This window comes from Odocoileus virginianus, chromosome X (genome assembly GCF_023699985.2).
Source record: "Odocoileus virginianus isolate 20LAN1187 ecotype Illinois chromosome X, Ovbor_1.2, whole genome shotgun sequence".
Classification (NCBI taxonomy): domain Eukaryota; kingdom Metazoa; phylum Chordata; class Mammalia; order Artiodactyla; family Cervidae; genus Odocoileus; species Odocoileus virginianus.
Window position 1 is genome coordinate 32081662 of NC_069708.1, and position 25027 is coordinate 32106688.

General features: G+C 41.6%; 1 protein-coding gene across 1 annotated transcript; it reads left to right on the plus strand.

The window, feature by feature from the left end:
• Nucleotides 1-804: 804 nt before the first annotated feature.
• PGK1 (phosphoglycerate kinase 1) lies at nucleotides 805-24166 on the plus strand. The gene is made up of 11 exons (XM_020915485.2): nucleotides 805-976; nucleotides 6971-7021; nucleotides 9600-9755; nucleotides 9866-10010; nucleotides 13241-13344; nucleotides 13987-14106; nucleotides 21054-21168; nucleotides 21419-21598; nucleotides 22755-22932; nucleotides 23206-23304; nucleotides 23681-24166. Exons 1-11 carry the CDS (start codon nucleotides 912-914, stop codon nucleotides 23719-23721), a joined length of 1254 nt encoding a protein of 417 aa, XP_020771144.1. The 5' UTR covers nucleotides 805-911; the 3' UTR covers nucleotides 23722-24166.
• Nucleotides 24167-25027: the final 861 nt, after the last annotated feature.

Sequence of the window (25027 nt, forward strand, 5' to 3'; positions counted from 1 at the left end):
ATGTTGGACCCGACTGCCTGGTCCTGAGCAGTGGTATCGGTACTATACTATAGTTAGGTGTATGAACTCTACACCGTAACTGTCTAGGTTTGAATCTACCATTTACAAGACCTGAAACCCTAAGCAACCTCTTTGTGCATCAGTTCATTCATCTGTAAAATGAGGATTGCTAGTTTGTGAGCAATGTGAGTTAATACGTGAAAAATGTTCCATGTGCTTGCCATTAGCTTTGCGTTGTAATCAAATCATTGCACTTATTACAAAAAAAAAGGTAAGCAGGGGAGAAAGGGAGAAGCAGGGTCTTTCCCAACTTCTGAAAGGTCTCAATCCTTAAAGGAACTTAGCAGTCTAACGGAGAATTCCTTTTGGGGGAGCCAGGAAAACAAATTTTCCACAAGGAGGCGCCATTTGCATCTATCCTGAATAGGGTTGCCGGGAATTCCATGGGGTGTGGGGTGACGTTTTCCCCCAGGCTGCCGCGCGTTTGCGGGGCTCTGCAGCTGCTCTGGGTGCGGCCGCAGGAATCCGGGCCGCCTCCGGCTCTCGGCGCCAACCTGCTCCGGATCCCGTCACCGGCTGGCTCGGCAGCACCGCCTCCCGCCTCTGGTCACGAAGGTTCCCATCCGCTCGCTGCGTGCTGGACGTGACTGGCGGCAGCTGCACGTCCCACAAGCGCCCTCGCTGACTGACAGCGCCTCGGTGCAATGGCAACCAGCGGGCGCCTTCGGGCCGCGTTCTAGAGCGGCCACTGGGCGCCGAGAGCCGGGCGCAGCGGCCGGAAAGGGGCGGGGCAGGAGGCGTGGCGACCGGCCCGCGAGGTGCTAGGCATTTTCCACGCGTTCGGCCTCTGAGTCGGTCTCAGTCTGTCGCTGTCTCTTCGTCTGGCCTCTCGCTGCAGCTGAATTGCCAAGATGTCGCTTTCTAACAAGCTGACTCTGGACAAGCTGGATGTGAAGGGGAAGCGGGTCGTCATGAGGTAATCCTTGGGGTTCTCCCGCAGCCTCTCCGGCCGGGGCCGACTTCTTTTCCTCCTGCCTCAAGTGACCTTTAGCCCTACTCTCGGCCCCTTGGGCTCTAGCCCAGCAGGGCGAGGCTGGCCACCATTGTGGCTGAGGTTTTGCCCGGGTTTAACGGTTTCTGACCTCATTTTCCCCCAGCCCAGAAACTGAGCCGAAGTTGCCCTTTGCAGGGGTGGATCCTCCCAGGGAGGGTCAGATTGCGGGGATCCATTTTGCCGTCTTTTCTTGTTTCTGAAGGGCCGTTCCATCGCCTCCAGTTCTCAGTTGGCGAGGTGGGACCTGATGCTTAACGTGCAGATCCCTCGGCCTCCAGTGAAGGGACCTTGAAAGGTCATTTGGATAGTTTTCCTTCCTCCACCACCCTAGACCACACCCCAGACCAATGACAAATGGCCCAATTTCTAAGGTCCCTGCCCAAAGGGACATCTTTCCCAGAGGATGCTGATTTCGTTGTTCAGGAGTATAATCCACTAAAGCGTTGAGGGTAGGAGGGTGAGGCAGGGTGGGGCGCACGGAAGGAGGCCCTGCAGAGCTTATGTAACAGGCCTCTGCCACCCTGTAGTGTCTTTGGACTACAGGCCTTGGGTTTTGCAGCAGGATTGTGACACATACTGGGTAATGGTAGAGCAGGGTGTGGCTGCTCATTCTTGATGTTCTCTAACCTCTCTTCCAGAGGTGGCTAGAGAAGCAGGATGTTAGAAGTGGGGAAGGCTTGCCACCTGCCTTGGGTCTCCTACTCCAAACATGTGGATCCCTGGCCACATGGCTTTTCCCTTGTTTTCCAGAATTACTAGTACTGATGTATGGAGTATTTACATTTCTCCTTTTTGTAACATGTGTACATTCCTGCATGCCAGGAGCTAATTGCAGGAATTCAGTTAGGTATGTAACTGACTTGACCTTGATAGGCTCCAAGGGTGGTGCTTTTGCCAGCATAAGGTCTTGACAGCATTGGGTAGTCTTGTCCTTTTAGGGAAGTGGTTGATTGATGGGCAGGCATGTGAAAGATGTGATCCAACCCTTTTCCCAATTTCGGCTGGTTCAAGAGAGGGCAACTTTTCTATATTAATGGATTCAGAAAGCAGTAAGGGATCTCCCTTAAGGCTTAAAGTAGGTAGGTGCTGTGAATTGGTGTACTCTGTGGATGGCCTAAAAGTTAATGTAGCTCTCCCCTTCCATCTAATTTCATTATGGCCACTATTAGTTTACAAGTGGCCTTCTCTGTCCTGCTATGGCAATAATCAGAAGAACCCAATGGCTTATGGCCAAGAAAAACACCTGGTGCCCCCTTTTGCTCAATCACCTAAATCCTTTGCAATCTGAACAGAGTAGGAATCACAGCCATCCTAGTATTAGATAATGGCCCTGTCTACCCCTCAGATGCTTTTAAGAAAGATGGATAGACCTTAAGAAAAACAGGACAAGTGGACAGTGGCGTGCAGCTAGATCTTGGCTACCTTCCTACAATTGCGGTCCGGGCTTTATCTCTTCTCTTCCCAGGTTTGAGGAATTATCTGAGCTGGCTGAGAGTGAGACTGGAGGAGGTGCTTATCTTTTCTCCCTCTGGACCTAATTTGAAATATGTTTCTGCCCCAGGGCTCAAAGTTTCATTTTACACAGATTAACCGTAAGCTTTGAAATGACTGGCTAGTCCTGTTTTGCTGTTGGAAAATAACCTATCCATGGTCTCTGAACTAGCAAGTTGGTGGCAGAACCAGAACTAGAATTTGGGTCTCCTTGGCTACCAACCAGATCCTCTAAATTCTTGGATGTAGTGAATAAGGACAGGTTAAAATAGACCTTTTGTCAGCTGAAGGTTGCAGTCAATAAGTTCCCCCTGTAATCTGGATAAATTCTACTTATCTGATTTGAGGACAGGAAGTTGCTTTTCCCCCGAATTATTAATGTAGCTCTTGAACAGAGAGTCACATTCATTGTAGGATTGCTTTTTGCAAGAGTCTAGGTAGCCTTGCATCGTCAGCTCAAATTTCTTTTTAACTGCCTTTTTAATTGCTGGCAGTGTTCCGGAAGTGGAGCCTCCAGTGTAGTGGCTGCTTCACTTGCCTCCTTTCTTTGTCTTGCAAAAGGGAGCTGTGATGATTGCGGCCCCTGCTTTGAACTGCCAAGGGAAATTTACTGATTTGTTGAGGGAACTTCCTGATAGCCAGAGATCTCTGACTGGATAATTACCAGGTTGTACCTCAGTTTTTTAGGATTCCATTTGACTTTATAGACCTTGAGTAAATTTCCTGTTTAATTTTGCCATGTCATTTCCTTTCTTTCTCTCATAGGTTGCCAGTCATACTCCTTTGCCGACTGGTGAAGCACTTCCCTTTTGCTTGCTCCCCCTCCTCCATTTTTTAAAAACCTCACAGTTTTTCTCTAACCTGTTGTAACTTGTTAAGCAACAGCTACAAGTTGGTGTAGTGGAAGAAGAAACAGGGAGGAAAAACAGCAGAGAAGAAAAAAAGTCTCTGAGAGAGCCAGTTAGTTATTAGTCGCTCAGTCATGTCTGACTCTTTGCAACCATGTGGTCTCCCGCCAGGCTCCTCTGCCCATGGAATTTTCCAGGCAGGAATACTGGAGTGGGTTGCCATTTCCTGCTCCTGGGGATCTTCCTGACCCAGGGATTGAACCTGGGTCTCTTGCATTGCAGGCAGATTCTTTACTGCTGAGTCATCAGGGAAGCCCTCTAAGAGAGCCGTTATACCCCTATTTCCCGCTCAGGGACAGTGAAGTAAGGGTGGGAATGGTTTCTTGGAGAGCTTTTAATGGAACTGGGCCTGAACTGAGATTTCAGGTGATAGAGACTTGATATCCTTATTACAACTAAATTAATATTTTTAAGGTTCATTCTGAAATAGTTATATGTTCACAGAATGTTGCAAAGATAATATAGAGAGGCCCTGTGTTCACCCAGTTTCCTTCATTGGATACATCTTACATAATTACAGTACAATATCAAGAGTAGGAAGGAAGTTGACATTTGCTATTTTATCACATGTGTAGATTTGTGTAACTCCCACCACTATCCAAGATACAAAACTAATTTTCTTTGAGCAGCACTAAGATCTCCCTATGTATCATCCGTTAGCATCTTGGCCCCTCTCCCTCCATTCCTAAACCGCTGGTAACTACTAATCTGTCCTGCATTTCTGTAATTTTATTTCAATATGCTATATAAGTGGGATCACACATGGCATTTTTTCGCCCAGCATAATGCCCTCGAGATTTATCCATATTGTTGTATGTATCAGTCGTTCATTCCTTTTCTGAATAGTAGTCTATGGTATGGGCTTCCTGAGTAGCTGAGCTGGTAAAGAATCCTCCTGCAATGCAAGAGACCCCGGGTTGATTCCTGGGAAGGTCCCCTGGAGAAGGGATAGGCTACCCACTCCAGTATTCTTGGGCTTCCCTGGTAGCTCAGACAGTAAAGAGTCCGCCTGCAATGCCAGAGACTTGGGTTCAGTCCCTGGGTTGGGAAGATCCCCTGGAGGAGGGCATGGCAACCCACTCCAGTGTTCTTTCCTGGAGAATCCCATGGACAGAGGAGCCTGGCAGGCTGCAGTCCAGTGGGTTGCAAAGAGTCAGACATGACTGAAGAGACTTAGCAGACATGCTTAACCTTTTGAGGAATTTCCAGACTGTTTTCCAAAGCAGTTGCATCATTTTACATTCCTACGGGCGTATGAGTGATCCGTTTCTCTGCATCCTCACTAATGCTTGATGTCATTTTTTATTTCATCCATTATGATATGAGTGGTGTGTAGTGATATCTGACTTTGTTCCTGAGGCTGAGCTCAAAATTAAGAGAAGTAGAAAAGGAAGGGGTGCAGATTTTACACAGGATATGTGAAATGTGTAGGCTAGAGCAGTTTCTGTGGTGGAGTTCTCAGAGAGGAGAAGTTAAAAGCAGAGCTGTTGTTAACAGCCTAGGAGATGATGGGGGAAGGTAATTCACAGGCAACGAGAAGAAAGTATAATAAGTCCTTTTCTCATCAGTAAGCTATGCCATGGCAGCATGGATAGATGAGATAGATTCTTGAGTGTTTCTAGAGAATTTCTTCTGTGTCATGGCTCTGGGATAGGGAGCAGCACTGAAGGGGTGGCTTGTGCTCGGCCCCTTGCTGTTAACCCTTTTGAATGTGGGCCTTCTTGGAGGCTGCAGAGGGTGGGGGAAAATGATCTATGGTAATGAGATACTCTATCCTCTTTGGAATGCTCTGAGCCTTGCTCAGGATATTTAAAGAAGATGCTTAGACTCAGAATCAAGTAGCCTGAAATTAAGTAGACTGTTTCTTTCTTCAGAAGCATACTGCTTTTATTTTTTAAGATTTTAAATAAAAATTTGAATATAGAATTAATGCTTCAACTCCTCTTTGGAAAGGTTATTCTTCAGTGAAGTAGAGTACAGGCCTAGGGGACATAGGAAATTGGTGGTCTTCTTAGTTGGTTTAGGATTTTGTAATTGTCTGCCAAGCCTCAGCCTAAGAGAGGAAGGACTAGTGATGGAGTTTTATGGTCAGACACAGCAACAAGTCTTTTTGAATCAGTCATACCTTCACTGTTCTTTAGTGCGTGCTAGCTGTTTTTAGTAATGGTTGATGTGCCTTTTAGATCACAAAATCGTGTTATGGAGAAGTCCTCACATGAATAATAATAGTTACCACTTTTATGGCGCTGTTTATCAGTTACTCTCTTAAGTACTTTGCAGATTGCTAACTCATTTAATTCTTAAAATAACTGTGAAGTAGATACTATCATTCCCATTCTATAGATGAGAAAGAAATCAACTTAAAAGGGATCTTGGCAGGTGAAACCTTACAGATAACTAGCCCCCACACATCATTGCCTTCTTAGGGGATTGAGGTTCCAATCTGTCTGAAAGAAGGGGGAAGGAATGACAAGTTCTTAAAAATGATAAAGCAGTAGGAAGTTGCATAAGAGAGGAAACTGCAGTAAATTGCTATCTTTTTTCCCCCTGCCCTGGCTGTGCCCTGTGGCTTTTGGGATCTTAGTTCCCCAACCAGGGATTGAACCTGGGCCCTTGGCAGTGGAATCTCTGAGTCTTAACCACTGGACTGCCAGGGAATTCCCTGCCTGTGCTGTCTTGATCACGTCCCTTCTGATGGCCTGTTTGTTAGGTGGGCAGGGTCACATGTTCCATCCTCTCCTCTCCTCTCAGGTTTTTTTTTTAATTAAGTTTTTTTTAAAATTGAAGTATAGTTGATTTACAATATTGTGTTAGTTTCAGGTGTACAGCAAAATGTCCTATCAGGCTTTTAGAAATAAGCTATCTTATGGTTATTGACTGTGTTTTGCTTGAAGGATACTGTGTGAACTTGGTCTTGGACACTGGGTTTCTTTCTGGTCCTGAGGTCCAAGACTTTCTCCAAAAAGAATGATACTCTCTTGATGTGTTTTATTTTTCCAGTTTTTTTTCTTTTGAGAAGTGTTTACTTCATTAGGACCCACAAATATTACCAGAGAAATCAGAATTCAGATGTGTTCTTTATAACCTTACCTTCAGGCATGCTGGGCCCACATAGAAATCTTTTTAGATGGAACTAGTTTCAGCTTCCCAGGTCTTCAGGGCTTGTTCCTGTGATTTCTTATTTTTTAAAATTTCTCTTAAAAGGTGTGAGACACATACCTAAAAGGGCACAAATCAAAAGCTCAAAGAATTATCACAGAAAGAGCACATTTGTCACCAACATCAAGAAAGAGAACAATATCAGAACCCCTGAAGCTCCCTCTGGTGTCCTGTCTAAGTCACTACTCCCACTCTCCTCCGCATGGCTAATCACTATCTTCTAACACTGCTGATTATTTTTAAGGGGACTTTTGAACTTCCACTTATTTAACTGGTTCACTAAAAGTGCCTCTCATAATCTTTGAGGGAATGATAATTTGATCATGGCTCTGAACTTGACACTTTGTTTCTTTTTCAGAGTAGACTTCAATGTTCCTATGAAGAACAATCAGATAACAAACAACCAGAGGTAATGTCCCTGCTACACCCTGAACTAGGTTTAAGATGTACCTGTGTCTGAATATATGTAATGAAATGGTTTTCCATTCTGATTGTAGAACTATAGCAACTTAAGCTGCATAATCTTGGTTTTCAACCAACCCACCATCTGGTTTGCTTTCTTATGAGAATTTAGAAATTGAAAAAAAAAATCATTTTAAGAAGGTGATTTTTTTTTCCTCCTATTTTTTTAATTTAAAGAATTTGGGGTTATACATTTTTGAAGAATATCAAGGTTTAAGGTTACTTGGCTTTCCTGCAAAATGAAGAAGTGTGCATGTAGTTTTACAAGCCCCTATTCTAGCTGGTCCCCATAAAATCAGTTTTTGAGAATTTTGATTTAAGGGAAAAAACTTCAGAAGTAATACTTTCAGTCAGTTTAGGCTGCTCCACATGTCTTGGCTCCTAGATTCAGAAGCAGACATTTTAAGTGATAGTATTGTTCTTGCTTTTGATTAGATTCTAAAAGATTTTTATTTTAAATGAAGGGTTTGAGCTGGAAAGGTATGTTCTAATGATCTAGGCCTGTGCTGTCTAATAAAAATATAATAAAAGCCACATGTAATTTAAGATTTTCTAGTTGCCACATTAAAAAGTAAACAGATTAACTTAGTTTTAATTTATTTAATCCAGTAAGCCCCAAATAATCATTTTAATATGTAATCAATTAAAAATTAATGAAAGGAACATTTAACTTTTTTGGTATTAAGTATTTGAGATCCAATACGTATTTTACTCTTGGACAACGTACCAATCTGGCTAACCACATTTCCAGTATTCAGGAGCTCCCTGTGGCTAATGGCTACCATATTGGACAGTGGAGGTATAGACCTAGAACATTTTCAGATGCTGGCCCCAGAATAGTCTGGCATTCTGTCAAGCACATCCCTCCTCCACCATAGTGGAAGGTCTTTGTACAAGGCATCTCTGACCCTTCTTGGCTTTTTCATTATTTTCTGCGGCATACATAAAAGATTAGAAATATGCCTATCAAGGTATTTTATGAGTAGAAAGCAGAGAAACAAGTCTGAGTAGATCTTCATTTTCAGAAATCCATGGAGTTGATAAATAAAATGAAGCATTAGAAATAATAGAACTTGGCTCTTAAGGGAAAATGCCAAAGATTAATTTGGCTTCATTGGGCAAATGTACCTGATGAAGGTTTCTTGTTTATTTGGTATAATTGAGTTTTTATATCTGCCAAATAGCATAAGATAGTTAGAAATATAACTTGACTTTTTATTATTCCATTTTTTGCTGAAATGTCATCTTATTAGAGAGACTTTCCCTGGCTACCCTCTCTAAAATCCCCTCCACCACTATTCTCCAGTCGTTCTTGTCCCTGTACCTTGCTTTATTTTCTCCATAGTTCTTCTCACTTCTGTGAGAGCAGAAATTATTTTATTTACTGTTGTATTCTCAGAATCTGATATAGTAGCTGCTACAGAAGTAGCATTCAATAAATATTTGTTGAGTAAATAAATGATTTTCTTTGTTATCAGGTTTAATTTCTTAAATACTGCCAAGAATGGAAAGTTAGTATTGGGTTTGTAACAAAAATTTGAAGTGTTTAAAGAAGTTTAATACATTATTGGTTAAACGGTAATTTTATAAACACAATGTGTTATGTAAACCACATTCTATATAATGTATTTGTTTTCTCCTACATAAAAAGTGACTTAGGATTTTGTAATGGGTACTGAAATGTTTTTTCAGTTTTCCCAAAATTTCTTTTAATGGTTTCAAGATTTGAGAATTTTATATTTCTTTCAAAGTCAAACACTTGGTGTGTTTCAGGGGTCCCTAAAAGCACCCACATGTTTGGTGATTCACTAGAAGGATTCACTGCTAAAGTTTATTAAAGTGAAAGGATGCATGACAGGATCAGCAAGCGGAAAAGACACAGGCAGAATCTGGAGAAATCCATGCTTAGGTTTCTATGCATGCTCTCTTCCTCTCATGACACCAAGTGTGCTCCTTTCTCCAGCAGTGAAAATGCAGTAATTGTGTGTGATATCTCTGCCCAGAAAAGCCCTTCAGAGACTCACCTGGGAGTCTTTTTACTGGGAGTCTTACTGGGAGCTGATCACATGGGTACCCTCTGCCCAGCAGCTACCAAAATTCCTTACTCCTAGAGGGAAGCAGGTGTTGAATATAAACCTGTTTGTACAGACGGTCTAGGAACTGTGAACAGACTGTCGGGGAACTGAAGGACCACCTCAAAAGCCAAGTTCCCAGATACCAGCCAAGGGCCAACCTTGCAAGCAGGTCCTTCTGAAGACAGCAGTTTCAGTCCTGCTATATTAATTTTATTCTGCACAAGGTGCAAAACATGATGAGATTGTATAACCCTAGGTGGAAGGTTGACATCCTAATTAACTTCTGCCCCTGCACATGAACCTGAGGACCATCACTGAGTTGCTGACAGTAGATTTGAAGGAATTTGGAGAAGAAAGGAGGCTTTATGTTTTATGAGGCCATGAATAAAGTAGTTCTCACTCATTCTTAGGAGTAGCCTTGTTCTACTTGTTGTTTCTTCTTGGTTGCAGGATCAAGGCCGCTGTTCCAAGCATCAAATACTGCTTGGACAATGGAGCCAAGTCAGTTGTTCTTATGAGCCACCTGGGCCGGCCTGATGGTGTCCCCATGCCTGATAAGTACTCCTTGCATCCAGTTGCTGTAGAACTCAAATCTCTGCTGGGCAAGTATGTTTCAGGTTCTGGTTAACTCTGTGACAGGAGATGTTGTCAAGTATGTTGTTGCTGATTCTTAACTTTCAGACTGTTCAAGTGTTTCTGTGTCATACTCTCTCCAGGGATGTTTTGTTCTTGAAGGACTGTGTGGGCCCAGAAGTGGAGAAGGCTTGTGCTGACCCAGCTGCTGGGTCTGTCATCCTGCTGGAGAACCTTCGTTTTCATGTGGAGGAAGAAGGGAAGGGAAAAGATGCTTCTGGGAACAAGGTAGGACCTGTGATTTTGACATTAGTAGGGGTGAGGAGGGCTGAGTGTATGAGACTGTGATTGAAGAATAGAAGCAGCTCATGTTTATTTTGACACCTTTTTATTGAAATACAACATACATATAGAAATGCACAAATGCACAGCTTGATGAATTATCACAAAGTAAGCACACCTGTGTAACCAACACCACGGTCAGAGAATAAGATATTGCCAGCCCTGGAAGCCCTCCTCATCCTGCTCAAGTGGTTTTTGAAATACCTTGGAAAGATGTGAACACCATTTGGGTGTAAGAGTATTTGGTGAACATGCTGCTTCTAATTGTCCCTTTGTTACACACCTGGCCTTTGATATATGAAGATGTATTTTTCTAATAGTACATGATAATATCCTATCAGAATGTAGGCTGTCGTTTCCAAGTGCCAAGAACAGACATTCACAGGTGGTTGTGGGGAGTGAGTATCCATGATATACCAGGTGTTCCTCCAGCTGAGCCAGTTTTAGATTGTTTTGTCAAGGCTAGAACAGTTTTTATAAGCAGCAGGCCCTTGTGTGTTATGGAAGAATAATATGTATTCTTATTTAGAAGGGGAATTAACTTAAAGCTTGAGCTTGGTACTTTTAAGACAGTAAATTAAATTTAATATCATTGGGGTTTTCTTATAAAAGAATCATGTGACCAGAAAAAGTGCTTTCCTAATTCAAGTGGAAAGGGACTATTTGGAACATTTGATTGAATTAGGTAGATGATGGTCATGATGATATTACCTTGGGTTTAAGGCATTTTTTTTCTTAAGTGTAAAGGATCTTTCTTTGAATTTCTTAAGGAATGACAGGTATCATCATTTTTTTTTTTTAAAAAAAACCTAGGTCTCAGAAAGGCAGTTACTTGACTAAAGTTAGAGGTAGTAGTACTGTTGCTGGGCTTTATATATAGCTCAGTCCATCAGTAAGCAAACTTTATGTAAAGGGTCAGACAATAAATATTTTAGGCTTTGTGGGTCAGACGGTCAGTCACAACCTTATATGGTCTGTGTTGGAAATATTCAACGCTGCCATTGTTGTACAAAAGCAACCATAGAGGAAAAAAACAAAAAAAATTTAAAAGACAACCATAGATACCCACAAAATAGATTACTGTGACCTGACAACCAGGATTTAAATGTTAAATGATAGAGCTGGCTCTTTTGAGGATGATTTCGAATTTGCCTATTCATAGAAAGGAAGCTGGGCTTCTCACAAGGCTCAGTGGTAAAAGAACTCACCTGCCAATGCAGGAGCCTCGGGTTCGATCCCTGGGTGGGGAAGATCCCCTGGAGGAGGGCATGGCAACCTACTCCAGTGTTCTTGCCTGGGAAATCCCAAGAACAGAGGAGCCTGGTGGGCTGCAGTCCATATGGTCATAAAGAATTGGATACAACTGGGCACAAATGCAGAAGGGAATCAGAAAGCACCCTTTATACTTTCCACTCTTAATGTCTTTAGTATCTTGGGGAAGAAGATGCTCTGAAGCTAGCTTCTCAGTCTCATGTTGTGCTTCTGACATTTCTTAAGGTCATCAGAGTGCCTGCTTTCAAGCAGTTTCTTTTCTTAGCACTGCAGGCTCAGGTCTTGCCTTATCTTGCCTTTGGCATGGTCTTGCTACAGTAGTAGGAGTTAAATGCTGACCTAAAATTTGGTGCCCTTTTAGACTGAAACTCAAGCTGTTCAACTCTTGGGCTTAGAAATGGCAGGAGGCAAGTTGAGGCAAAACCTTATATACAGTAAGTGATGAACCAACTGTGCTAGTCTATGTCTTTGTGGGTAGTTTACATTTAGTGTCCAGTGGCTTTTCATGCTTGAAATTTTTGGAGCCAGCCATAAGTTCAAAGTGAATAAAAAATGAAGTGAGGCATGAAGTTTTTCCTTTATGCAGAGTACCTGCATTATCTTTTAGGAGCATTCTCTTCCTTCTGGTTCCTGGCAGATAAAAAATGAGAAATAGGTTCTGGTTATTATTAATTTTTCCCCCGCCCCTGATTATTATTAATTTTTATAATACCTTTTTCATAGATAACTTTTAATTTGTGTCATTTTCCCACAAACAGTTCCTTTTTTTCCCCACAAACAGTTCTTAAGTAGAGAAGTTGTTTTCCCTTTTTAATAGATAGGAAAGGATAGAGAAAAACTTGACAAAAGTTACACAGTAAATTAGTGTCCGATGTGGGCCTAGAACCAAGGGCTCCTGCCATTTGGGCAGTGTTTTCATGACTACACATCTTGCAGTCACTGGTGGCAGATAATATTCCATTCTAAAGAGATTATGGGGGCTCTACACTTTAGTTTTAGCATTAGTGCCGCTGTATTCTTTGGGCCACTAGAGGAAAGCCCCTGTTCTTTGTGACAGCCTCCTTCACTTCAGTATATAGGAGAATGGGAGTGGACAGTGACTAAACATCTGCTTTGACACTTCTCTGCCATATCCCCCTCATCTGGCTTTCTATGCATCTTTGCTTTGTTTCCTACTGAAGACTCATTGTTTATCCTGCTGTCCTGCTTTCTTTCCCCTATGAAAAGGGTGGTATCCCTGGATAGTGAGCTGACATTCAAAGCCTTATGTTTTACATCAACTTTTTGTCCCTCTATCTTTTTTGTAGAAATGTATTGTTTTCTCAGATGCCTAACTTCCAGGGAAAGCTATATGAATTACCTCCTTTTGATATATACAGTGTTTCTGAGGTGCTTTTCCGTTGTCAGGTTTCCATCTGCCTTCTCTGTCCCAGCTTGCCCTTGTTGCTTTCATGAGAAATATGTATGAGAGCTTTTTTCCATTTGCAGAAAGGTCTTGGCAGCTAGCAGCTTGACTCAAGTATAGTCCTAAATTTTACAAGGAGAATATGTTAAAATGAAGCAGTGAGTCAAGGAGAGAGAAGGATAATTTGTATTTTGTCCTAGGAGCTGGAGAGAGACCAGTGGGATGTGATTAGAGAGGTTAAGCTGTGATTCAGGTATCTTAGGCTTGCAATTTGAGGGGAGGCAAAGGAGAGCAGAAACATGTAGAAATGAGCAAAAGATCTGGAATATTTGGAAGAAAGAACAGATCCTGTTGCTAGTTTTAAAAATTGCTATCCTGCCAACTCAGGGTCTTTAGATACGTTGAAGAGGACTCTTGGTATGAAATGCTTTTACAGGTGTCTTTGGAGTTATCAATATCTCCTATGTTCTCCCTGCCCCTTTTTTGTTTTTCTCTTCAGGTTAAAGCTGAGCCAACCAAAATAGAAGCCTTCCGAGCTTCACTTTCTAAGCTAGGGGATGTTTATGTCAACGATGCTTTTGGCACTGCTCACCGAGCCCACAGGTACTAAAAGTTTTTTGTTCATTGTCAAACTGAGAGCATTATTTCTCTGTTTACTTAAGTAGCCAAAGCTCTGGAATGGTTTTGGAAATTTCTGTGTTGTATTGTGATCTTTTTGGATTCTATTTCTCATTGGAGCTATAAATAAAACTGTGGTTCTTGTTGAGTATCCCTGATCTAAAGATGAAATAAAAGTAAAAAATGTTGAGGATTGTGGAACTTTTTGTTGAGCTTTAGGAAGATTTTGCTCTGTCTTACTTTGGATATTTCATGGAGAGCTCTCCCTTTGTGATTGCTGTGAGAGCAGAGTCTTAGGCTATCAGTAGGAATCAAACTGAGGAATCCTTCCCTGTTGTCATCACCTGGCTGATAATTTATTGTGGTTAAACCCTTGGTCTGAAGACTGTTAATTGGGTATCTTAAATTTTACTTAAGGTAGTTGCTTCTCACTTGTTCTCCTTTATCCTGCATTTTAAGCCAAAAACGTTATCTTGTACTTAAGTGTTTTGTTGTAGTTTGGGAATGAAAACCATGGTGTCCTGGTGTTTCAAAAGTGTAAGTATTTCAGTGATAAGGAGATGACCTCTAGAATTGGGAGAATTGCTAAGGATTGACTAAAATTTGAATGTCTCTGTTCCTTTCTAGCTCCATGGTAGGAGTAAATCTGCCAAAGAAGGCTGGAGGTTTTTTGATGAAGAAGGAGCTGAACTACTTTGCCAAGGCCTTGGAGAGCCCTGAGCGACCCTTCCTGGCCATCCTGGGCGGGTACAGAGAACTCTTCAAGATCATACTTTTAAGTAGTGTTTTTTACCTGGTTCAGTTCAGTTCAGTTTAGTTGCTCAGTTGTGTCCGACTCTTTGCAACCCCATGGACTGCAGCACGCCAGGCCTCCCTATCCATCACAGACTCCCAGAGTGTACCCAAACTCATGTCTATTGAGTTGGTGATGCCAACCAACCATCTTATCCTTTGTCATCCCCTTCTCCACCTGCCCTCAGTCTTTCCCGGCATCAAGGTCTTTTCAAATGAGTTAGCTTTTTGCATCGGGTGGCCAAAGTATTGGAGTTTCAGCTTCAACATCAATCCTTCCAGTGAACACCAAGGACTGATCTCCTTTAGGATGGACTGGTTGGGTCTCCTCGCATTCCAAGGGACTCTCAGGAGTCTTCTTCAACATCACAGTTCAAAGGCATCAATTTTTCGGTGCTCAGCTTTCTTTACAGTCCAACACTCACAACCATACCTGACTACTGGAAAAACCATAGCCTTGACTAGATGGACCTTTGTTGGCAGAGTAACATCTCTGCTTTTTAATATGCTATCTAGGTTGGTCATAACTTTCCTTCCAAGGAGCAAGCGTCTTTTAATTTCATGGCTGCAGTCACCATCTGCAGTGATTTTGGAGCCCCAAAAAATAAAGTCAGCCACTGTTTCCACTGTCTCCCCATCTATTTCCCATGAAGTGATGGGACCAGTTGCCATGATCTTAGTTTTCTGAATGTTGAGCTTTAAGCCAACTTTTTCACTCTGCTCTTTCACTTTCATCAAGAGGCTCTTTAGTTCTTCACTTTCTGCCATAAGGATGGTGTCATCTGCATATCTGAGGTTATTCATATTTCTCCTGGCAGTCTTGATTCCAGCTTGTGCTTCTTCCAGCCCAGCGTTTCTCATGATGTACTCTGCATGTAAGTTAAATAAGCAGGGTGACAATATATAGCCTTGATGTACTCCTTTTCCTATTTGGAACCAGTCTATTGCTTCATGTCCAGCTCTAACTGTTGCTTCCTGACCTGCATACAGGTTTTTCAAGAGGCAGGTCAGGTGGTCTGGTAGTTCCATCTCTTTTAGACTTTCCCACAGTTTGTGATCCACATAGTCAAGGCTTTGGCATAGTCAATAAAGCAGAAATAGATGTAATTTGGAACTCTTGCTTTTTCGATGATCCAGCAGATGTTGGCAATTTGATCTCTGGTTCCTCTGCCTTTTCTAAAACCATCTTGAACATCTGGAAGTTCACGGTTCACGTATTGCTGAAGCCTGGCTTGGAGAATTTTGAGCATTACTTTGCTAGTGTGTGAGATGAGTGCAATTGTGTGGTAGTTTTAAGCATTCTTTGGCATTGCCTTTCTTTGGGATTGGAATGAAAACTGACCTTTTCCAGTCTTGTGGCCACTGCTGAGTTTTCCAAATTTGCTGACATATTGAGTGCAGCACTTTCACAGCATCATCTTTTAGGATTTGAAATAGCTCAACTGGAATTCCATCACCTCCACTACCTTTGTTCATAGTGATGCTTCCTAAGGCCCACTTGAGTTCACATTCTGGGATGTCTGGCTCTAGGTGAGTGATCACACCATCGTGATTATCTGAGTCATGAAGATCTTTTTTGTACAGTTCTTCTGTGTATTCTTGCCATCTCTTTTCAATATCTTCTGCTTCTGTTAGGTCCATACCATTTTTGTCCTTTATTGAGCCCATCTTTGCATGAAATGTTCCCTTGGTATCTCTAATTTTCTTGAAGAGATCTCTAGTCTTTCCGATTCTATTATTTTCCTCTATTTCTTTGCACTGATCACTGAGGAAAGCTTTCTTATCTCTCCTTGCTGTTCTTTGGAACTCTGCATTCAAATGGGTATATCTTTCCTTTTCGACTTTGCTTTTTGCTTCTCTTCTGTTCACAGATATGTGGCTCCTCAGACAGCCATTTTGCTTTTTTGCATTTCTTTTTCTTGGGGATGGTCTTGATCCCTGTCTCCTGTACAATGTCATGAACTTCTGTCCATAGTTCATCAGGCACTCTGTCAAATCTAGTCCCTTAAATCTATTTCTCACTTCCACTGTATAATCATAAGGGATTTGATTTAGGTCATACCTGAATGGTCTAGTGGTTTTCCCCACTTTCTTCAATATCTGAACCTACCTGGTAGTAGGCCATAACTTGGGCTTCCTTGATGGCTCAGTGGTAAAGAATCTGCCTGCAGTGCAGGAGCTGCAGGAGACGTGGGTTCAGTCCCTGGGTCAGGAAGATCCCCTGGAGGACAGAATGGGTTATCCACTCCAGTATTCTTGCCTGGGAAATCCATGGACTGGCGGGCTACAGTCCATAAGGTCACAAAGTGTCAGACACAACTGAAGTGACTGAGCACAAGCATGAGGCCATAAATTGGGTGGTTTATTGTCATTAGCACAATCAAACTGGGTGACTGAGGAAAATTTTATAAAGGTAGCATCTGCAAAGGTGTGGGTGGGGTTTAGGGAAACACAAAAGGGAAAGTACAGTCATCTGAGGAAGCCATCATCACCATCCTTAGACCTGAAGGGCAAAAGGGAAATGATGGTTACCAGAATCTAGAGAGGGTAGTTGTGTGGAGATGGCCCTCTGGTGAGAACTGTATAGCCTTTGGTCAAGGGATGGAGGGTAGTCATCTAGCAGGGAAGGAGCCAGGGAAATAGATACTCTGATCTCAGTTTAATGTCCTATTGATGTATCCCCTCTTACCCACAATGGGCTGCCCCCCAGCTGGACGTCAGAGGGCAAAGGACCTCCTTGATGCAGTCTATGCAGGTCAGCCTCCTGGGACAGAGAACAGGGCTAGAAAGGATAGAAGATGGTTCTGTAGGGAAGAATTGGAAAGATCCACTATTGCCCACTATTGCTTATCTAACAATTTTTGAAGCACTTGAGCCTTTCAGATATGAAAACCTCCTTATATGTGTTGAATATATCATTTTGAACTCATTTTTTCAGATCCCATACCTTTTTATATTTTTTCCTATGGGGAAAAGTACTCTGAATAGTGATAATGCCACTGGCTTAGTTAAAAGTATAAATTTCAGAAGTGCAGGTCAAGAGACTAGGAGGATACATTTTAGGTGATAAAGTAGGGACAGAGACCTGGGACTTCTTGGATAAGATCTTGTCACTTGGCACGGCTATCTAGATAGCAGCCTCTTTATGGCTAGATGCTCCTTACCCTTTTATGAGCAGAGTTTTTTTTTCCCCATGGGACTGAACACACTCAGCATTTCCCTATGAAAGTTGACTCTGTAGTTGGGTGTCAATTTCAGGTAGCAGAGTTGCTCTCCAGGCTTCATGAGCCCAGTTTTAGGGGCCTAAAAATAGTTAAGGTAGGTACTTGTGTCTGTGTCCTGGAAACATTGACACTCTTGTGCACCGGATTATAAAGGTCAGCCTCTGATCTTTGCTTCTCTGGAGACTGGGACTTGAGTTTTGTTCTCAATCCTTCCCTAGACCTGGAATATAGGAGTGAGTGCCACCTAGTGCTTATGATTAGGTTTTGGACTCTGCCTAAAATTGCTATTTGGGGGAAGTTTACACGGAGGGTTTTTTTTTTTTGCCACCTTTCTTTCAATTTGTGTCCCTGAGAACATTAACAATATAGGGGAAGATTTTACATTTTATTAAAAAATTATTCGGTTGGGAATTCCCTGGTGGTCCAGTGGTTAGGACTCCTCGCTTTCACTGCCCAGATTATACTCCTGGTAAGGGAGCTAAGATTCCACAAGCTGTGCAGTGTGGCCAAAAAAAGAAAAAACCCCAAAACATTGTTGTGGAAACACTCAAACATAGAAGTTGAAAGAATAGTATAATAAACTCACAGGTACCTATTACCCTGTTCTAATAATTACTGGCATTTTTACCAATCCAGTTTCATCTGTCCTCTAATCCTTATTTTGTCAGGAGTATTTGAAAGCAAGCCTTAGATATCATATAATTTCATTTCTGATACTTCTGTATACATCTCATAACTTGAGATTTCTTTTAAATAACCACCTGTTACACCTAGCAAAATTTAATAGTCTTACTATTAATACTGTCATCTAATACCAGGTCTGTATTCAGAATTTCTCCATCATTTCAGAAATGCCTTTTACAGGCAGTTTGTTTGAATGAGGATCCAGGTGAAGTCTATGCATTGTATTTGGTTGTTCAGCTCAGTTCAGTTGCTCAGTCATGTCCGACTCTTTGAGACCCCATGAATCGCAGCACACCAGGCCTCCCTGTTCATCACCAACTCCAGGAGTTCACTCAAACTCATGCCCATCAAGTTGGTGATACCATCCAGCCATCTCATCCTCTGTCATCCCCTTTTTCTCCTGCCCCCAATCTCTCCCAGCATCAGGGTCTTTTCCAATGAGTCAGCTCTTCGCGTCAGGTGGCCAAACAATTGGAGTTTCAGCTTCAGCATCAGTCCTTGCAGTGAACACCCAGGACTGATCTCCTTTAGGGTGGACTGGTTGGATCTCCTTGCAGTGCAAGGGGAAAAGTCTTCTCCAACACCACAGTTCAAAAGCATCAATTCTTCAGTGCTCAGCTTTCTTCACAGTCCAGCTCTCACACATGACCACTGGAAAAACCATAGTCTTGACAGACCTTTGTTAGCAAAGTAATGCCTCTGCTTTTTAATATGCTATCTAGGTTGGTCATAACTTTCCTTCCAAGGAGTAAGCATCTTTTAATTTCATGGCTGCAATCACTATCTGCAGTGATTTTGGAGCCCAAAAAAATAAAAGTCAGTTACTGTTTCCCCATCTATTTCCCATGAAGTGATGGGACCAGATGCCATGATCTTAGTTTTCTGAATGTTGAGCTTTAAGCCAACTTTTTCACTTTCCTCTTTGACTTTCATCAAGAAGGTTTTTAGTTTCTTCTCACTTTCTGTCATAAGGATGGTGTTATCTGCATATCTGAGATTATTGATAGTTCTCCCAGCAATCTTGATTCCAGCTTGTGCTTCCAGCCCAGAGTTTCTCATGATGTACTCTGCATATAAGTTAAATAAGCAAGGTGACAATATACAGTCTTGATGTACTCCTTTTCCTATTTGGAACCAGTCTATTGTCCATGTCCAGTTCTAACTGTTGCTTCCTGACCTGCATACAAGTTTCTCAAGAGGCAGATTAGGTGGTCTGGTATTCCCATCTCTTTCAAAATTTTCCACAGTTTATTGTGATCCACACAGTCAAAGGCTTTGGCATAGTCAATAAAGCAGAAATAGATTATTTTATTAGTTCCCTCTTATTATTTTCATTCTGTTGATTTGTTGAAGAAGCAGGGCATTTGATGTATAGAACATCTCATGTTCTTTAGACGTTGAATCTCTTTTCATCCTTTCTCTTTCCCACTCTCTCTGTGTGTATGTGTATGTTTTTGTATAAAGCAGTTAATCTGTTTTTACCCTTGGTGGTGATCAGTCTTTACAAGTGAGAGATCAATAGTCTCTTGCCATCCATTCTTCCACATCACTATTGTTTTGAACCTTCATTTCAGAAATCCTAGCATAAGGCCTCTTACAGAGTAGATATCGTCTTATTTATTGAATGAAGAGGCAAATAAGCCCAAGGTGATTTGCTTATTTAAGTGGGATTTAGATATATAGGAATATTTGTGGAAGGCAAGCCATTACTTAGTGAAGGATTTTAAAGGTTGTGCTTCAAGTGAATTTGTTTTTCTTCTGTTTAGATATGTGTATATTTTTCTCTCACAGGGAGGTGAAAGGTACATGTGTGTTTATTATCTTATTTCCCTCTTCTAGAATATAAGCTCCAAAGGGGTAGGGATCTTTGCTTTTGCCCAGTGATGTTTATGTTTCTTAAAGACCTAGAACAGTGCTTGGCACAGAGTAAGTACTCAGTGTTTTTTTTAAATATTTTATTTATTTATTTAGGCTGTGCCAGGTCTTAGCTATGGCATGTGGGATCTATCTAGTTCCCTGACCAGGGATTGAACCTGGGCCCCCTGCATTAAGAGCACAGAGTTTTATCCACTGGACTACCTGGGAAGTCCTGTACTCAGTGTTTTTTAAGATTTTTTTTTTGATGTGGACCATTTTTAAAGTCATTATTGAATTTATTACACTATTGCTTCTGTTTTACATTTTTTTTGGTAATGAGGCATGTGGGATATTAGATTCCTGACCAGGGATCAAACCCATGCCCCCTGCATTGGAAGGCAAAGTCTTAGGCACTGGACTACCAGGGAAGCCCCACAACCAATGTGTTGAATCAAGTGGTCCAATAGAATAATGCATGCCATAAAGCAAATATTCCAGAAACTAAACATGGACCTAAGAGTGTGAATATCTTGTCTGTTTTTGCTCAGTATATATTTGTTTGGTATGTAATTTGATACCTGCTTTAGGGTTAGGACAGTTCTCAGCTTAGGGATCCCACAATTAGCAGCCCTTCTCAAGTATAATTACCAATCTTGACCTTTGATTTTGGGGGATAAAAAGGGACAAAACAGATCTGTTTGGAACTTGTGATTTCTTTAGATGATTGCAAGTCTTCTAAGCCCTTCTTGGCCAAGAGCCACACCTTAAAAAGATTTCTTAGTAATGGATTGGCTTTTTGGTGTTGGAGAAACATAGGGCAAAGCTAGCCAGTACCTTTTAAAAAATATTTTTTAATGTTTAATTGGATGATAATTGCTTAACAGTGTTGGTTTCTGCTGTACACAACATGAATCAGCTATAAGTATACATATATCCCCTCCCTCTTGAGACTTCCTCCCAGCACCCCCATCCCACCCCTATAGGTCTTCATAGAGCACCAGGCTGAGAGTCAGTACTTTTGTCACTTTGTGGGACATTTCTCTGTTCCTGTCCCTTGATATAAAACTTCAGGCTTTGTGTAACAGCAGTTCTTTAGTCCTTTGTTCTTTTGGTGATGATTCTTGCTTTCCCTTCCAGAGCTAAAGTTGCAGACAAGATCCAGCTGATCAATAATATGCTGGACAAAGTCAATGAAATGATTATCGGTGGTGGAATGGCCTTTACCTTCCTTAAGGTGCTCAACAACATGGAGGTAGGAACCCGATGCCAAGTAGATGTGAAATAGCTCTCCATGAGAAATAGGTTTATATAAATTTAAAACAGAAATTAGCTTATGGCATGAGCCCTAAAAACTCCCATTTTTTATTTATTTTGCAAGTTGTTTTTCTTTTGTCTTAGAATTATTCCTTTATATTGTGTTGTATTTCATACTGTCTGCTTTGTAAGGTAAACACATTCTTAGAATATAGGTTGATCTTCATCATCTTGACTTCCCTATATAGATTGGCACTTCTCTGTTTGATGAAGAGGGATCCAAGATTGTCAAAGACCTGATGTCCAAAGCTGACAAGAATGGCGTGAAGATTACTTTGCCTGTTGACTTTGTCACTGCTGATAAGTTTGATGAGAATGCCAAGACTGGCCAAGCCACTGTGGCCTCTGGCATACCTGCTGGCTGGATGGTGAGTCACTTGGGTGGTTGGAAGTATGAGTGAACAAATACATTTTGGTATCATTCATTCAACCAATAAAAAATTAAAGGAAGTTCTCCAAATATTGCAGTGAGCCCTTCCTTCAGGGAGAATCCATGGGGTAAAAGCATGGGTAAAAGCTAAGACTTTTCATTTGAAAAGTGAGGGCAAAACTGCTTTTTGTTTCTTCATCTGTTTAATGTTTATTAAGTACTTAACCGATTACTGTGGATGATGCTATGTACTTTCATAGTTTGGGCTGTTCTGTTGGATTATGTTGGACTAAATATTATTTCTGCCTAGAAATCTGTAGAAGAATTTTTTTGTATATGAAAGCATTAAGGTAGTACAATTATTACAAGCAGGGAAAAATCTATGTGTATATTAAGAACTTATTTAAATAGTTGATTATAGTACTCTCCATTTGTTATTGTTCTAATATCTGTACAAAATTGTTAATGTTGACATACTACTTTGCTTAGTCACTGTCCTTCTGTTAGGCATGTGGCTTTAAGTGTGGTTCCAAGAACAGCAGCATCATTTTGAAGCTTGTTGAAAACTGTAAATTCCTACCCCCTTCTCTCAACCTGCTAAAGCAGAAACTCTGGGAGTAGGGCCCAGAAATTTGTGCTTTAACAAGCCATCCTGGTGATTCTGATACACCACAAGGTTTGAGAACCACTGATCTAGTTTAGTGTTTTTCAACCTCGGCACTATTGACATCTCAGGTAGTTTTAGTTATGGAGGGCTGTTGTTGCATTGTAGGATGTTTAAGGAATCTTTGCCCACTAGATACCAAGTAGCAACCCCCTACCACCTCTAAATCATGACAGCCAAAAATGTTGAGATATTACCATATGTTCCCTAGGGAGGGGTGGAATTGACCTAGTTGAAAACTACTGAGCTAGTTACAATCATAAAATAATGTGGCTAAAAATGTTTTTATCAAATAACTTTTGAGGTTTTCCCTTAGACTTGATCTTCCATAAAGGATATGAACAAGTTTGTAATTTTAAAGAATGAAATGTCTCTTGTATCTTATACTCTGGTATTCAGCCTTGAGTTCTGGTCTTGGTGGAGGTGTGGTATTTGCTCCTAAGTAGCTTTTCTTGGTAGCTCATCCTCTCTTTTTAAATCTGCCTCTTAGGGCTTGGATTGTGGTCCTGAGAGCAGCAAGAAGTATGCTGAGGCTGTTGCTCGGGCTAAGCAGATCGTGTGGAATGGACCTGTGGGTGTATTTGAATGGGAAGCTTTTGCCCGAGGAACCAAAGCCCTTATGGATGAGGTGGTGAAAGCCACTTCCAGGGGCTGCATCACCATCATAGGTAAAGGGTCCTGTACAAAGCTAATGCCATGTGAGCTGGCAGAAGATCAGAGGAAAGTAGAGGGGAAATAGTTAACTTTTCCTAGGTTCCTTGGTGCCGGGTGGATCTTGAAAGCTAAGTGGGAATATGATTCATGGAGAAACCTGTAAAGGAGATGGAGTTGGGGGGTTATCAGTTACCTTTTGGGCTTGAGAGCACAGTGCCTTATAATTTTGGTGCCAGTCTTTTTTCTCTTCTCTCCTTCCCCCTTTTTATTTGGTTTTCATTCAACAGGTGGTGGAGACACTGCTACTTGTTGCGCCAAATGGAACACGGAGGATAAAGTCAGTCATGTGAGCACTGGGGGTGGTGCCAGTTTAGAGCTCCTGGAAGGTGAGGATCTTTAATGTTTTTGGCTTATTTGGGGGAATGACAGGGTTTATGCAGTAAGAGTTAAGTAGAATGGAGTGGAGACAGTAGGTTGTAGTGTTGTCATTAGAAGTCATGGGCAGTACAAATGGAGGAACTTCAAATAAAGCTCCTGGGTTCCATTTGATGTGGGGAGGGCCAGATGGGAAGATCTTTATTCTCAAAGAGGTTATACACTAGTACACCTGGGGCCCAAAATGTAGAAGTTACTTAACTCCTGGCCATATATCCTAGACAAGAACTGCTATGTTATTGGGAAGATAGGAGGGAACAGATCTGGCTTAGTGGATCTTATAGTAATGCTGACCGTGTGTGTGTGTATGTGTTCTCTCAAAAACAGGTAAAGTCCTTCCTGGAGTGGATGCTCTCAGCAGTGTTTAGTAATTTTCTGCCTTCTTGTTCCTGTGCATAGCCCCTAAGTCAACATAGCATTGTCTGCATCTCCACTTGGCATTAGCTAATGTCTTCCCCCTTGTCAATAATCAGCTAGTGGCCAAGAGATGTAGTGCCAGGAACCCTCAAACAGTTGCAGAACATCTCAGCTCATCTTTGCTGTACCTGGGAATTTCCTACCTTCTTTAAGATCCCATTTGAGTTTCTTAGAGACTAAACCGTTGTGCATTCTAGAGTACATATATTTATATTATGCCTGTTAAAGAAAGTGGGCTGTGTCAGCTTAGTTCTCTTTCTGAAGTAGCTTATTCTGATTAGCTTTGTCATTGTTTCACCACTCAGCATGGAAACAAGATGAAATTCCAATTATTGGTATGGAGGGAGATGAAGTTGGTGATACATTAAATAAATAAAAAGATCCATTGAAACTGGATTTTTTTCCTGTCATATTTTGTTATTTAGGATGAGAACAGAATCTTGAGGAAGGGATCAGGTCATCTATGTCCATATTTCTAAGTAACATGCTTAAACTTTTGATGTCTCGATTTCCTAAACAAGGTATCTGTTAATTTCATACATGGGGAGATTAGCTCCCTTATAGCCTCTGTTCCGTATATACTTCCCCTATTTGATTCTCCCAGTATCAGTTCAGTTCAGTCACTCAGTCTTGTCTGACTCTTTGCCACCCCATGAACCGCAGCATGCCAGGCCTCCCTGTCCATCACCAACTCCCGGAGTCCACCCAAACCCATGTCCATTGAGTCAGTGATGTCATCCAACCATCTCATCCTCTGTCTTCCCCTTCTCCTGCCCTCAATCTTTCCCAGCATCAGGGTCTTTTCAAATGAGTCAGCTCTTCGCATCAGGTGGCCAAGGTATTGGCGTTTCAGCTTCAACATCAGTCCCTCCAGTGAACACCCAGGACTGATCTCCTTTAGGATGGACTGGTTGGATCTCCTTGCAGTCCAAGGGACTCTCAAGAGTCTTCTCGAACACCACAGTTCTTTCAGAATTTGAGATTTAATTAATAGAGCCTACATTGTGATTATAACTACAATTCACAGCTTACTTATGCCATGATTATATTTCCTTATATACCTTTTTTCTTTGGAGTTAAAAGTTTTAAAAATTGGTGTCTTTTTTTTCTGTCTATCACTGATTCATTCCCAACATGCTCAAATGTACCAGTTGGTTCTTTTTTTTTTTTTTGGCTGCACTGCGTGGCATGTGGAACTTCCTAAGCAGGGATCAAACCTGGGTCCCCTGCAGCCAGAAACATGGTCTTAACTGCTGG